Raw genomic sequence first — 16,027 nt, forward strand, 5'->3', positions numbered from 1 at the left:
CCACACTCCACGGTCCAGCTAAGATATTCTTAACGTGTCATTTCCCATTCTTTTAACATTGTCACCAATCATTCCCCGCGCCTGGAATGCATTCCCTTATCTCCATCTTTCAGGTGGAAACCCTTCAGAACAGCTCAGGCATCTGTTCTTCCATCAATCGTTTTCTGCTCTCCATTCCCTCCCTTCTCCCCTAAATACTTTCTTTTTCAAATATTTGGAGAACTGTTGTGTGGAGCTTTCCTTTGTATACATTCCATCCCTAAAGAAAGATTATTCTTTTTTTTTGGATTTTCTATGCTTCTTGATGGCGCGGATGGTGGCATTTGCTTTTTTTTAACCTCTATGTCCCCAGTGTCTAGAACACTAAGCGCTTAATATTGAATAAATTTTGTTTGACCCTAGAGGACAGGACTAAGACGAATGGATGGAACTCTTTAGGAACCAGACTTTTGCACAATAAAAATAACTTTTTAAAACAATTACGGCTGTCGGTCAATTTCCGGTGACCGAGGCAGCCCGGGGTGATGGTGCACCTGGGTGGGACTTCCCATTACATAATCCTTTAATTCCTTCCCAATTCTTGGAGATTCTATGCTTCCACTGACACACTCAGATTGTGGTCCACCCAGGGATGGTCGCAGAGGAGTGTTCCTTCAGCCGGGCTGCTGGGCTGCTGCAGGTGCTGCTGCTCTCGCGTCGGTGTGGGATAGAAGGGATAAACAATGATGTGAGAAAAGGGGTACGTGATGCAACCTGGGACCCATGGGGAGAGGTGGGTCTGCGCGCTGGGAGCCAATGATACGGGCTAGAACCGGTCCTCCTCTAAAGGAGGTCCCAGCCGGGCGCGGCTCCTGCACCGAAACACGTGACGCCTCGGCTCGAGCCCCACAGCCAAGGCTAAGAGCCCGCTGCCAGGCAGCTCCGGGCAGAGCGCAAGCACGCACGCGCACTCGCCTCTTCTAGCTCTTTTTTTTTTTTTTTTTTTGCGGATGCAACCACTCTTGGCTCCTCCTTCTGCTTCTTCGCCCGCTTCCCCCCACTCGCTCCTGCGCTCTTCACCCTTTATGACATTCCCTCTCCGCCACTCCCAGGCTCGGCCACGTCACGACGGACACTCTCCTGCGCCAATCATCGCTGGGGATCGGGAGGGCCGGCGCGCGGAACGAGGCGAGGCCAGCCAATGGGGGCCCGGAAGCGGGTGGGACCCGGGGAAGGGGAGGGGGGAGAGGTGGGCGGCACCTTCTCCTGTCAGCATGTGGGCGGGGGAGGGGGGCGCGGGGCGGGGGGAGGAAGGAGACGAGGGGGAAGCGAAGCAGCCGCCGCCGCCGCCGCCGCCACCACCGCCGCCGCCGCCGCCGCGTTCCTCAGTTCTCGGTGCGGGCTCCGCGGCGCAGGCAGGGGCTGTGAGCGCGGGGCAGCCGGCGGGCAGCGGCGGCCGCGGCGCCATGGGGGGGCGGTAGGAGCGGGCCCGGCGGGCCGCGGAGGGGCGGCGGCGGCGGCGGCGGCGGTTGTGGCGGCGCTCGTCTCCCCGGCGGCGGCCCGGCCCTCCGGCGGGCCCGGCTGGGGCTGAGGGGGTGGGGTGCGTGGTGAGCGCGGGGCCGGGGGGGTGGGGAGGCGCCCGAGGCCCCGGGGTGGAGGGCAGAGAGAGCCGCCGGCCGCCCGGCCCCGCCGCCAGCCCGCCAGACGACGAGGACGAGGAGGAAGAGGCGGCGGCGCGGAGGGAGGAGGATGGAGGACAAGAAGGAGGAGGGCGAGGCCGAGATCCAGGAGCACGGGCCGGAGCACTGGTTCACCAAGTGGGAGCGGCAGTGCCTGGCCGAGGCCGAGCAGGAGGAGCAGCTGCCGCCCGAGCTGCAGGAGGAGGCGGCGGCCGCGCAGCCCGAGCACAAGCAGCAGAAGCTGTGGCACCTCTTCCAGAACTCGGCCACCGCCGTGGCCCAGCTCTACAAAGGTGAGGGGCCGCGGGGAGGGGCGCCGGGACGCCCCCCGGCGCACAAGATGGCGGAGCGGCCCCCGGCGCCCCCCTCTGACCCCGGCTTCCCCGGAGGGGGAGGGGAGCCCGGGCGGGGGGCCCGAGGGGTGGGGCCGGGGTGGGGAAGCCCTGCCTTCCGGGCCGGCCCAAGATGGCGAAGCTGGGCCCCGGGATGGGGGCGGGGAGGGGCCCCCCCGGGGGGGCTCCCCGTGCCGGGGCCTGCCCCCCCCCCCCCGCCGCCGGCCCGGAAGCCGGCGCCTTCCCCCCCCCCCCGCGGCCCGGGCCGGGCCCGCTGCCACCGCCGGGAGCGGGGGAGGAGGCGGAGACGCCGGCCACAAAATGGCGAAGGAAGGGCCGGCGCTATTGTGAGCCGGGGCCGAGGGAGGGGCCGCCGCCCGGGGTCGGGCCGGGCCTCCCCCGCCTCGCGGCCCCCGCGGCCCGCCGCGCCGACCCGCGGCCGCCCGGGAGGGCTCCGCCACCGGCCCGCCCGCGGCCCGACGGGCTCGGAGCCCCCCGAACAAAATGGCGAAACCTAACATGGCCGTTCCGAGCCGCTGACTCCCGAACCCTGTCTTTCTGTGTCTCTCTAGATCGAGTATGTCAGCAGCAAGGACTGTCCCTCTGGGTCCCCTTCCAAAATGCAGCCACTGCCGTTACCAACCTCTACAAAGGTAAAGAGACCTGGGCCTCCCTCCCGGGCGGAGGAGGGGAGTGTGTCTGGGGCCGCGCGGCCGGGCCGGGCCGGGGCCGGGCAGGGCCGGGCCCGGCGGCCTCCATGTGCGAGGAGCTTGTTTACAGCCAAAGGGGTAATTGCTTAGGTGACTAACCCCAGAGTCCTGACGTTCCGAAATTATGCTCAATAGAGTTGTCATTAAATGTCGTGAGGCGGAAAAATAGGAAGGGAAGCAGTTTCCAGGGTTTTTGTTTGTTTTTTTTTTTTTTTGTGTGTCATGGCCATGATGGGAATACTTGTAGCTGTCTTCTCTGAAAACAGGAGATGGTTGATTAGTTACGTGCGAGTCTAGATGATAGTTCACTGCCTTAAAATATTCCAAATAAGTCGAAATTTACTTCTTCGGTCTCCTTCATACTTGGGTGCAAGGCTTTGGTAGGCAGTCTTAACACTGATTTATAAACATTTTGATATTTGTGATTTTTGCATAATACACCTTTGACGTTAAAGCCTGTCCATGGGTCATTAATTCTATTGCTGTAGTTAGCAAAGAAGTAATTGCATTTTATACCAACACTGATTTTGGAAATAAAAAAAGATGTACTTTGGTTGAAAAAGGTTTGTAAGCCAAGTGATGAGACATTTATGAATTTCAAAGGTGCCTTCAGGAATCATCTACTTTGATGCTTCAGGTTTTTTTTTGGCAAGGCAATGGGGTTAAGTGGCTTGCTCAAGGCCACACAGCTAGGTAATTGTTAAGTGTCTGAGGCCGGATTTGAACCCAGGTACTCCCGACTCCAGGGCCGGTGCACTATCCATTGCACCACCTAGCCACCCCTACTTGATGCTTTAAAAGATAAAATTGGTTGGTTACCAGTTCAACCAGCTGATTTGATGACTGCGATTGTGTATTCAAAGGGTTGGAGCTCCTGCTCCAAGAACATTCCTTCTGTACTTACTATTATCCCTTCTTAAAGGTACAGCATTAATGACATTTTTTGTATACATAGAACATCTAGGTAGGTTGTTGTGCAAAAATAAGAAATGGAAGCTACAAGTGTGTTTTCCATATTGATTTCTTGTTTCCAATGTTCAGTATAACATGGGTGACATGAACTCATAGGTAACAGTAATGTTGGTAAAAGCTTGTTTTGTCTCTGAATTTTTCACGTGGTTTCCTTTTCCACCACTAATTCTAAAAGGTTGAATAGAGTAATGTTTTTAGGGGGATAGGATTTATTTTGTCTGCTAGTGGCTGAGACAAGTGATAAAACTAATAAATTTCCATTTCTAAGTGCCATGTTTAACCTAATCAATGCTCGAATTTTGCTTTCCCTTTGGCTGTCATTGTGGTGATTTGAAAGAATACATAGGTACAAGAAAGGGCTTTAACTTTGAAAAAGTTGTGAGGCATAATAAAAACACAATTTCACTGATTTGGAAAAAGGCCAGAGATCTGAATTTTAAATTATTTTAGAAGTGCAGTTGGCTTAACATCATTTAAACTGATGTATCAGTACTAAAAAAGAAAAATGAAAAGTTGGTGAAAAATGACACTTCATGTTAATGCTGCTTAAATTCTAGAACATAAACATGAACATTTCACGCAGACATTGAGGCACCCAAATTTCTTGAATATTATTACTAAAAAGTCTACTTGAGTGGTTTCCTTACCTATAAAAAAATGGAAAATTTGCCAAGGAAGAAGTTATTTTTGTTTCAAAAACATTACATTTTTAGTATTTTTTTTTAGTATTTTTTTATGACTATACTGTAGTAGTGGAGTGTAATAAGGTTTCTTGTTAATATGGTTTCTGCTTGTGAACATAGTTAAAACATTTACCTTTATCAATTTAAACATGGAGATGTAGGATGTTATTTATGAAATTTGCCAGTAATGATCATCAATTGTAATCATTTTTTAAAAGATGTTATATGAGGTTTTTTGAAAAAAACTTTTTGAACAACCTTTTATAAAGCAGTGATGCTTTTTAAAAAAAAGATGAGGGGCGGCTAGGTGGCGCAGTGGATAAAACACTGACCCTGGAGTCGGGAGTATCTGGGTTCAAATCCGGTCTCAGACAATAATTACCTAGCTGTGTGGCCTTGGGCAGGCCACTTAACCCCATTTGCCTTGCAAAAAAAAAGGGAATAAAAAAAAGATGATAGGGTCATGGATTTAGGAATGGATGCAATCCTCAAGGTGTAAGACACTTCTCATTTTACACTTGAGGACACTCTTGGGTTTTAGGTTTTGAACTTAGGCCTTTTTATTTTCAACCTGATGCGTTTTTTTTTTTTTTCAACCATACTGTGCTATAGCATTATTAGACAAGTAATCAAGTAAACTATTTTAAATATCAAAAGTTGTGTTGACACTTTGGGATTTTCTTGGCAAAAAAGTACTGGAGTGGTTTCCTTTCCTTCTCTACTTCATTTTACAGAAAAGGAAACTGAAGCAATTAAGCTGAGTGACTTGTCCCCAAGGTCAGTCACACAGTATACAACAGTAAGTTGTCTGAGACCAGATTTGACCTGAAGAAGATGAGCCCTGACTCTAGCTGGTACTTCTTTATTCACTGTGCCACCAGCTGCCCTGGATTGAAGTGTAGCTACCAAATAAAAGAAGGAACATACAGTCCTTTAATATAGTAGTTTTCATACTTTCTGCTCTAAGGATCCTTTTATTCTCTTAAAACTTTTGTATATGTGAATTTCATCTAAATAATCATAATAGAAATGAAAATATCTTAGTATTGTTATGAAGGTAGTTTAAACTTTGAGGACTCCCGAAAGGGTTTTGGGGGGACTTCCAGGATGATTCCTAGACAACATTTTGAAAAGTCACTGGTTTAATATTAGAAACTGTTAAGCTGTAGGATTATATTTAGTATAAAATGATGAAAAGTGATACATTTGGGGTACTTTGGGCATTCCTATTTACTATTTTCTAAAATGAAGTTGAGAACTTTTAAGATGGAGGTAAATCTGAGGGGTCCCTTTAAGGGGCTGACAAGATGTTGGTTGGTTACCAGTTCAACCAGCTGATTTGATGACAGTGATTGTGTATGCAAAGGGTTGGAGCTCCTGCTCCAAGAACATTCCTTCTGTACTTACTATTAATCCCTTCTTAAAGGTACAGGAAAATTCTGACTGTTGGCTTCTTGCTTCTAATGAAATCCAGTATTTTTCTGAATAGCTATTAATATTTGTTCTCATTTCATAACATTTAGAAAATAAGTTATCAAGTTTTTCTATATTTTTGAAGATCTAGGCCTAGGACATTGTTGGTGTTCAGTATTTAGGAGGAACTTAGAGAGTACTTTGATTCTGTACTTTCATTCTGTTCCTGGCAGGATAGGGATTTTTGGTGGTTGTTAAAGATAGAAATGTGTTTGAATCTTGGGAATGAATAGTTCTCCCCCCCCCCCCCAATTTTTTTGATGATTTATTCATCTTTCAAATGTTGGTGGTATTAAGAATCTTATTTCCTTTTTTCTATCTTGAATCCTCCCTATTTTTTGACCCTACTTTTATCAGTTGAGATAATGGGCTGGTTCCCCCCCCCCCCCCCAGCTGTTCTATCATCCATGACTACTCTGGTCAATTCCCAGTGTAATGGCTGGAGAGTTCACCTGATTGGAAATAGTCACCAAAGTGCTGTATTTAGGGTCTCCCCCTCAATCTCCTTTCATAAAATTTTGGAGGAAATCAGAATAAAATAAGACCTGGGGGACTCTTTCAGTCCTTGCCTATACTCTGGTTTTTGGGGCTAGTTTGTTAATGTGCTGACTCTGGCTTTGAAAATGATTTTGGGGAGGGGGTTTCTGTGGCTGTTAAATGATTTAAGTTGCTAACTCCTTATCTAGAATAGCTTCTCATAAAGTTTTATTTAATGTTCTTTTAATTTTGTTTATTTAATTTTTTGGGAAGGGTCATTCCGAATTTTCCATATCTCAAACTGGTTCTGATAGTTTAGTGAATCCTGGCTACTACTTGGTACTTTGAGAGAAATCTCTTAGTGGATATACCTCTTGATTTATAGTTTCCTAAAATTTAGAGATGACCAGAGACAGCATGTTATAGTGAAAAGAACACTAGCTCCATAGCCAGGAGACTTGGGTTCAAATTCAATGCTCCTTTGGGTCTCAATTTCTTTTAATTGTAAAGACAAAAATTGGGTAAGTGTCCTTGAGGCTCTTTTTAGCTATAAATTTGTGTATCTTATTGCCTAGGACCACATTTTAAGTAGAGCTAGAATTCCAGCTCTGTTCCTTTCACTTTCTGCTTCATCAAACTTTTTTCCTTTGTACCATGACTGATATATGAGCATTTATCTAGTCCAAACTATTTGTAAATCCTGTTAGTGTAATAGTCTAGGAGCTTTCATCTTGTTCAAGAGATTCTCTCTGGCTAGGGTTATTGGGGAGAAGAGTATTTGTATTCTGCTACTCTATAACATAAATTATATATTTATATATTTAGGGCTTTTCTTCAGAACTGTAAACATTCTGTACAGAAGTTAGAAGCATTTAGAAGATAATGATCAGGAAATGTTCTTAGGTATTTTTTTTTCCTCCAAGTCATGTATTTTTTGAGTTACTGGCCATTTTGTTATAGCCTTTATATGAAGAAGCCAAGGGTAGCTAGGTGGCGCAGTGGATAGAGCACTGGCCCTGGGGTCAGGAGTACCTGAGTTCAAATTTGGCCTCAGACACTTAATAATTACCTAGCTGTGGGTGGCCTTGGGCAAGCCAGTTAACCCCATTTACCTTGGAAAAAAAAAACCAAAAAAAAATATGAAGAAGCCAACTAAAGAACTTTAAGATTCTGAAGGTCAGATAGAGGGGAGAGTGCATGCTTAATGGACGTTTGGTCAGGAAAACTTTGTAAAGTCTATCTAGATAGTTGTAAAATTTCGCATCCCTCTAAATGGTTTTCTAGATTAATAAACCATTAACATTCATGTGATATTACTATCTAAGTTTAAGACTTTAAAGAAACAGTTTTTATAAACAGAGTCTTAAGTTAGCATCTTCTTAGATAATCTGTGCTGAAAATTAGGGGAAAAGCCTTATCTGTCCTATAAGTTTGGGGGAGTCAGTTTTTAATTGGATATTTTTATTAAAGTTAATTGTGTTTTATAGTAGGTCCGTGGGGTGGGTGGGCGCCCCCCTTTTTGGATTTTATCTAATTCACCTATGAGATATCTAATTTACTTATGAGAAGACAGTGTGATGTTCTAAAGTCTTAAGTTGTGCGCAATATATAGGGTATTTACTATTCTTGTTTTATTTTTGCCACTCCCATAGATTTTATTGAGAGGCAACCAGGTGGGAGACTTGGAATCAAGAGAATTGATGTTGAATGTTTACTATGACACTTAATAAATAACTCTGGGGCTTTGCTTTCCATATTTATTGCTCTGAGGAAAGAACTCAGTGCTGTTGAGGCATGAAATTATTATTGTTGAGGCATTAGTGAAACCAATCAGACCTGAGTTTTAGTACCTAGGCTCTATAAGTGCTAATTCAGCTATTGGAGTATTTCTAGAACTTCAAGGAAGGTGGCAGATGGTCTGCATTCTTTGATAAGCAAGAAAATCCTACTCACCATATCTATATCTGCACATATACACGTGTTTATGTGTATGCATAATATACATAATATATAACTATTATTTATCAATTCACGAATAAACATTTGACTATTGGAGAAGAAACTTTATTTTGGGTTGGGGTGGGGGTTTGGACTTCTAATTTAATTTGTGCAAAGGAACTTTTCTGATGTATCTATGCAGATCTGGCTATCTCCTTGTAATAAGGTTTTAAATTTGCCTTATGACACTGAAAGGTTGAGTGATTTCTTCATGGTCACACAGCTATCTATAGTATATAGACAAGACTTGAATCTGATTTCTCAGTCTTCTATGCACTACTAGTCATGATAGGAGTTTAAAAATAGTGTCTACTTATATAATTTGACATTCTAGGTAGGATTTAAAAGCAGTCATCAGATTGTAGACGTCTATAGGGGATTATTCCCTTGGAGGAAATTAGTAAAGACTGCTTTCCTTAGTTATTCTTTCTTTATGGTTAATTAATACTTAAAGTAGGGTGGATAGAAAACATTTTTTATAAAAATCTTAATTGGGGTGAATCTGAAGAAAGCTTTTTCTCCTTTGTGGACAGCTACATTGATAACTCAAATTTTAATAATCACTGTTTGGCTATAATTAATTTTGTTTGGGTTGGGCTCTGCTTCTTTGCAATCTGTTATTGCTGAACTTGAAAGACTGTCTTCTAGGGGCGGCTAGGTGGCGCAGTGGATAAAGCACCGGCCCTGGAGTCAAACCTGGGTTCAAATCTGGTCTCAGACACTTAATAATTACCTAAGCTGTGTGGCTTTGGGCAAGCCATTTAACCCCATTTGCCTTGCAAAAAAACCTGGAAAAAAAAAAAGATTTTTTTTGATCAAACTAAAAATATTCTTGAGATGGTATAATTTTTTTTTTTTAATTTAAGGCAATGGGGTTAAGTGATTTGCCCAAGGTCACACAGCTAGGTAATTTAGTGTCTGAGGTTGGATTTGAACTCAGATCCTCCTGACTCCAGGCTGGTGTTCTATCCACTGCTCTACTTAGCTGCTCCCAGAGATGGTATAGTATAATTTTTAAATTTTAAATAGTCTCTTGTTCTCAAATTTCAGTGGAACTACTGACATAAATACTGTTGTATTGAAATGTGGACTATAACTGATCTGAAATAACTTTAATGAATCCATTTACTTTTAATAAGAAAAATCTGAATATATGAAAATAAATGGTACTGTTAGAGTTGGGCCAAACTTTCATTTTTCATGACACTTGGGCTTTGGCCCCAGGAAAGTTAGTTTTTGATACCAGCACATGTATGCTAGTAAATGTTTAAACAATTGGCTCTTGGGGCAAAAAACTGAACCTGTAGTAATCTGCATTAACATTAACTTCATGACTTCAGTCCAGACAATTAACAATAAACCAAACCCTAATTTGTAGCATTAGTTCAATTCTGAGGTGTAAATGCTCACTATGAAAATGTAATAGTAGCCTTTTCCAGCTGACTCCAGCATACTCTTCAGTACTAATACTCCCTGAAGCTCTGTGGATATACTTAATTATTGTTGAGAGCTGATAGAATTGTCATAGATTTCCCAGATTAGGAGTTACAATTTGCTTATGGCATTCAAAGAGGGAGTAGGATTTGGCTTTTGAAACTGATTTTTGAATCCTAGGGTTCAGTGTCTCTTTTTTGGACCCTGAATTGTTATAAAAAATCATCTGAGCAACAACAAAAAATTATTGGTCTGGAACTTGGAGAATCTATGTTCAAATTCTGTCTCTGTTAGGAGAGTGCCCTCCAAAATCAGTTACATAACTATTCTGAGTCTTAGTTTCCTCTTCTGCAAAATGGTGGTAATAATTCTTAAACTATGTATCTCACAAGGTTGTTGTGAATGAAATCTTTAGTAAATCTTACTGTTCAATGTGAGTTAGTGTGAGTTACTACTCTGACTACTCTTCATGTAGGTAGTTGATATCTCATACTAAGGAGACAATGAATTTATTTTAGACCATCTAAAACCACAAATAAACATTACTATGCCTTCTAAATTGGATAGGATAAGAAAGAATATTTTAAAACAGTAATGCATTAAAGTTTATAATTTAAAAGTTTTATTTCCCTCCCATGCTTTAGACTTAACTGTTGCTTAGGGAAAAGACTGAAATTAGAGAATTTTTGGAAATAAGACCATCTTTGCACTACTCTGCATCTTAGACATAACCGACTCTATGCTTTTGTATATTGTATTTCTGAAACTTTGTATGTTTTCTGGAGACTTCTTTACTTAGCTTCATGTTATAGGGGAGGGTAGCAGGGATTTAAGATAAATTTCTGAACTAAAGTGACTGACCTAGTATTCTAATAAGGATTCAAAATTAATCCATAGCTTCAACCAGTGAAACATTTTAAATTATGTCTTTAAATCTGTATGATTGCATTATGATCTTTGTTGTTTGGAAATTTTACTTTTTATGTCCTACAATCAAAATAAAATTCCTTTACCTAGAATCTTCAGTGTTGTGCTTTTTAAACCACTTTCTTGGTCTTTCTCAGTTTGGTTTATATGAAATTTTGTTTTTCATTTTTGTTGTGGTTTGTAAGTATATATTTCTTTGCTTCATCTTATACTTTGGACTGTCCAAATTTGTTGCATATTTGTTCTGCATATCTTAGTTGATAAAATTTGTTTCTCTGTTCTGATTTTTATTCTTGGAATGCTGTTATCTGACTAGTCTTCTCTCCATTCAGTTCCTTTTAAAATATATTCCTCCTGAATTATCTTTTGCCCATAACCATTGAAGAATGCTTAATAGGAGAGGAGAGAGTGAGGATGCTTAATAGGAGAGGAGAGAGTGAGGAGTGAAAATGGGAGTGTAGACTACTCTAGTTATGAGCTTGATTCAAAAGATTTTTTCAGTGTAGGCTCAAGCATCTTGACTGCTCTGGGTCAGTGGCTTTCCCTTCTTTTAATATGTTAGAAGTCAAACAGGTGAAATGGGGTGCAATGCAGCACTCTTAGGTTTGTAGCATGATTTCACTTTCTTGTTTTTTTATGGCTACTGCCTCTTCCTCTAATCATAGGGCTTTAAGCATTTCTCTGTGTCAATTATGTGAAAGTATATGTTCTTGCTAACTGCTTTAATTTGTCTGTTTTCTCTTGTATTCTTATTGGAAGCATAATTGACCATTATATTCATTTTTATGATGTATCTTTAGGTGCAATTAACCTGTTTATTTTGGGGGCCTGAAATTTGTTTCAGTGGACTCTTTTCTGAATTGTACAGGCAAAAACCATTTTTTTTTTAACAATAAAATTTTATTAGGAGCAAACTCAATGATTTAAAAACAAAACGAGGATTAAAATAATACACTTAGGACTATTTACACTTAATATATATTATTTATCCCTCCTGATCTAGCTATGAACTTAGAGAAATGTTTTACATGATATTCATGTTTGTTTTTCTTCTGCTGTTTTACATTTTTGTTTCTTAGATGATAGTCCTTGTTTACTATTTTTTCCATATATTACACACGTATATAGATATATCCTCAGTTTCCATATACTTATATCATGTATGTATGTATATCCTCTCTGGCTTTTCACTTTTTTTTAGTTTTTTTTTTTTTTTTGCAAGGCAGTGGGGTTAAGTGGCTTGCCCAAGGCCACAGTGCTAGGTAATTAAGTGTCTGAGATTGGATTTGAACTCAGGTACTCCTGACTCCAGGGCCGGTGTTCTATCCACTGCACTCTACCTAGCTGCCCCTTTTTCACTCTTTTTAATATGTGAACTCTTATCTGTAACAAAACTAACCCACATAGTGACTTTGACCTCATAGCATATGGAATAATTCTGCATTTTGTTCATTGTATTTCATAAGGATCTAACTCGTTATGATGGGAGAATTTTTTTTTTTTTGTTATTGAGTGATATATATATATATATATATATATATACTATATATATATATATTCATTTTCCACATGCTGCTAAATTTCCTTATTCAGTTAGGGATTTGCTATAATAATGGAAGCACTTCCTACCATTTGAGAGCACAACTAGTCAATCATTTATCTTTTTCTTCCTAGATTTAAAACAAATTTAGGATTTGAAACTGCAATGGAAGAAAATGACAAATTAAGAATTTTATAAAAATTTATGAAAGAATTATTTACTTTATAAAATGGTCAGTAAGATATGCTTTATTTATAAGTTAAGTGATTAGAAATGCATCCGTAATTTGCGTCTAAGACTTGGAAACAAACTTCAGTGACTAAAGATTTTCTAATACTTGACTATTAGAGAAACTATACAAAAGGACTGTTAATAGGATCATTTTACTGAACCAGCAGGAAGTACCAAAGTGGATAACTGAAAAATGAGGAGATGATTTGACAAATTTTAGGACAGTATTCTAGATTATTGAGTCTATGAGCATTAGAAGTGACTACTAGAGACTGGGACTGCTGACATTGTTGTCAAGTACCTAGATTCCAAGAAAGATGTAATAATCATTTCATCCTGAAGTTTAATATTTTATTATCAAAAAAAATCAGCATTTCCCCCCCCTTTTTAAAAATGTATCTTGGGGGTGTCCTAGGTGGTGCAGTGGATAGAGCATCGGCCCTGGAGTCAGGAGGACCTGAGTTCAAATGTGGCCTTAGACACTTAATAATTACCTAGCTGTGTGGCCTTGGGCAAGCCACTTTAAACCCATTTCCTTGCAAAAACCTAAAAAAAAATTACCTTCACAAACCTTGCTGTGTTGAGTATGCTTTTTATTAGATCTGTTAAATCTGTGGGAATGTGTTTCTGAAATTGCATTATGAATTAACCTATACTTAGGATCTGATTTAAAAAAGTTTTTTTAAAAGTACCTATTGTTTAAAGTGGGGTACACTTTTACTTTTTTGAATCATTTTCAATAATTTCATTGAATTGGGAGGGTGGATGGGAATTAAGTTTTTAGAACACAATTGTTATGATTGTACCTGATTTAAGAAGAAAATCCTGATCACAAAATAAGATCTTATCAGTGAGGAAATAGAATTGGCCTACTCAAAATATGTCTTAACTTAAATTTTTTTTTCTATGAAAATTTCTTCATATTTTTTCTTTTACTGCTTAAGGAGATATGCAATACTTTAATCATTCAGAAAATGTTAATATGCTTAAAGTTTTTTCAGTCAGGCAGTCTTTTAAAAAAGGGTGTGATTTAGATCTAATTGCTTTTATCATGAAGTTCTACTATTTGTAGTCATATATTCACAAGTCACTTTATAGTTTTTTTTTAAAGTTTAAAGACAATTCATTTAAAGAACATTGATTATATGAAATCAGTTTCTTAGATCTGAGCAATTTGTAAAATTTTTACTTTGTAGCCTTATTAAAAAAACACAGTAACTGATAAATATATATCTTTTTTTTTTTAAACAGAAAGCGTGGATGCCCATCAACGAAGTTTTGATCTAGGAATTCAAATTGGCTACCAGCGTCGCAATAAGGATGTGTTAGCATGGGTTAAAAAACGCAGAAGAACTATTCGTAGAGAAGACTTGATCAGCTTCCTCTGTGGAAAAGTTCCTCCTCCACGAAACTCTAGAGCTCCCCCAAGACTAACTGTAGTATCCCCTAATCGAGCTACTTCAACAGAAACTAGCTCATCTGTAGAGACTGATTTGCAACCCTTCCGTGAAGCCATAGCTCTGCATGGTAAAACTTTTTAAAAACATTTCTCTGCTAAAAATGATTATGACTTGTTTGGACTTCTTTTCTTGCTCAGAGTTGAATTTAGGAATGTTGTCTTTTTTTTTTCTATTAAGCTAAAATATATTGACATTGAGGTGTTATTAGGAATATATTAATAGGATGTTAACTAAGAGCTTAGTTAAACAACTTCTTAGATTGCCAGTTAGACCTAATTTTCTAATGATCCAAATGCTGTTTTAAGCTAAATATTCTGTGCCAAGTGTGTGTTAGCAGGTAGTGAAAATAGTATTCCTGAATTTGCATTGTTCTTTCAATTAATTGGATTTTTTTATCTCATGTGTACTGATTAATCTTTATTCCTAAGGATATTTCTTCGATTTTTAAAGTTGTAATATTTATTATTATCTACCTATTTGCAGCTAAGGGTAAGGATTCAGTGAACCTGAAGCATGTGGATAATTATTTTTCTTTCAGAAGCCCCTGTAAAAGCATATTTATTTTTCTAATGATTTTTATAGTAATGGTGTACTTAGCACCAACCAGAGATGAAATGAATTTTTACTTTTTTGCTCTACTCTTAGTTTCTAGTTGATAATATCTGAAACATCAAGGGTCCTGAAGGCTTATGAACATGTTCCTTTTCCTAGAACTGGAATTAATATGAATCAAGGTGTATATTTTACCAAAATGTATACACAGTCAACTTCAGGAATGCAGTTTATTGAAATACATTTTATTTTCCTTATTAAAAATATTTTATTTTAAGTACTTAACTAAGAACATTTCTCAAAAACTTTAAGGTTTGCACAGTACTATTCTATCCCTTTAAAACTCAGTGCAAATATTATGTTAATACAGATGAGGAAAAAGATTCAGAGAAGTTAGGTGTCTTACCAATGCCACAACTACATAAATAGTAATAAATAGCAGGACTAGAATTTAAAGCTGTCTTCTGGTAGTACATGTTAAGTGTTCCAAGGTCTTATGATGATGGTTGTCCTTCATTCTTGAAGAAGACTGTGACATCAGGGAGCTGTGATCCACATGATGATGACAAGCACAAGAATTAGATTTGAGTGAGGGTGTGCCGTGCTAAGTCATCAGCCTTACTTTCTTCTCCCGAGCCATCTGGATCTAGTGGCCAGGTATGAATCAGGATGACTGGAGATGACCCTGCATGCGAGGCAGTCAGGGTTAAGTGACTTGCCCAAGGTCACACAGTATATGTCTGAGGCCAGATTTGAGCTCAGGTTCTCCTGACTCCCAAGTCTGGTGCTTTATCCCCTGCACCACCTTACTCTCTTAAATCTCTATCACAATCAATACATATCTGCTTAATTGCTATTCTTGTTCACATCCTCCTACAAGTTCTCAGAGCAAAGGTGTACATTTTTGGGTTTTAATGCATATTTTTGGGTGCCAGCCAAATAGTACTATTTATCTGTTATTCCTGGCACTCATAAGATGAGCCCATTTCCTTTTTTTTTAAACAGTTTTGATATTTTCTGTTTTTTTTTTTATGCCACCATGGGTTCCATTTCCATTTTCTGATTTCCTATAGAATTTCACTTAAGTTACTTATTGCATATAAGTCATAATTGGTGATAGTTTTCAATCTACTTAGGTTTAGCATGTTACTACCTCCATTATTCTAAAGTCATCTATAATATTGATTTCTGAAGATTGCTTGTGGTTTTCCTCTTATTTCACAAATGTGACCAAGAGGATAATACAATTGAAAGATGTAGAAATCAGTCAGAGAGCTTACCTGCTATGTGTCAGGCACTGGGTTAAAAGCAAAAACAGACCTTTCCCTCATTGTGAACCTGTTTTACTAGGGAAGTAAAAGTAGATAGAAGGTAATGAAGATAGGAATGGGAAAGGGACTTATTAGCTGGAAGTGGGGAGGGAAAGACTTAGTCTAGATAGATAATGGTATTTGAGCTGAATCTTGAAGGGAAACTAACAGATCTGGGTTGAGAAAAGTAGTTGAGAGATGGAGTGTCATGTGTGAAGAAGATCAATTAGGCAAATATCTACAAACATTTCTTGCATGAATGGTAAAGCT

At 40.0% G+C, this 16,027-nt stretch overlaps 1 protein-coding gene across 1 annotated transcript; it reads left to right on the plus strand.

Annotated features, from left to right (window-relative positions):
• The first annotated feature begins 1,602 nt into the window (after window positions 1–1,602).
• On the plus strand, window positions 1,603–13,999 carry LOC141495242 (HUWE1-associated protein modifying stress responses 1-like). Its single transcript, XM_074196370.1, has 3 exons — window positions 1,603–1,951; window positions 2,563–2,643; window positions 13,687–13,999. The coding sequence occupies exons 1-3, from the start codon at window positions 1,729–1,731 to the stop codon at window positions 13,974–13,976; spliced, it is 594 nt and encodes a 197-aa protein (XP_074052471.1). The 5' UTR covers window positions 1,603–1,728; the 3' UTR covers window positions 13,977–13,999.
• Window positions 14,000–16,027: the final 2,028 nt, after the last annotated feature.

Source organism: Macrotis lagotis, chromosome 8, assembly GCF_037893015.1.
Source record: "Macrotis lagotis isolate mMagLag1 chromosome 8, bilby.v1.9.chrom.fasta, whole genome shotgun sequence".
Taxonomy (NCBI): domain Eukaryota; kingdom Metazoa; phylum Chordata; class Mammalia; order Peramelemorphia; family Peramelidae; genus Macrotis; species Macrotis lagotis.

Excerpts from the sequence above, each read along its gene's own strand:
- LOC141495242 (XM_074196370.1), top strand. The coding sequence starts at position 1,729 with ATGGAGGACAAGAAGGAGGAGGGCGAGGCCGAGATCCAGGAGCACGGG. Across the intron at positions 1,952-2,562 it reads CGTGGCCCAGCTCTACAAAG|ATCGAGTATGTCAGCAGCAA; the intron begins GTGAGGGGCCGC and ends GTGTCTCTCTAG. Across the intron at positions 2,644-13,686 it reads CGTTACCAACCTCTACAAAG|AAAGCGTGGATGCCCATCAA; the intron begins GTAAAGAGACCT and ends TTTTTTAAACAG.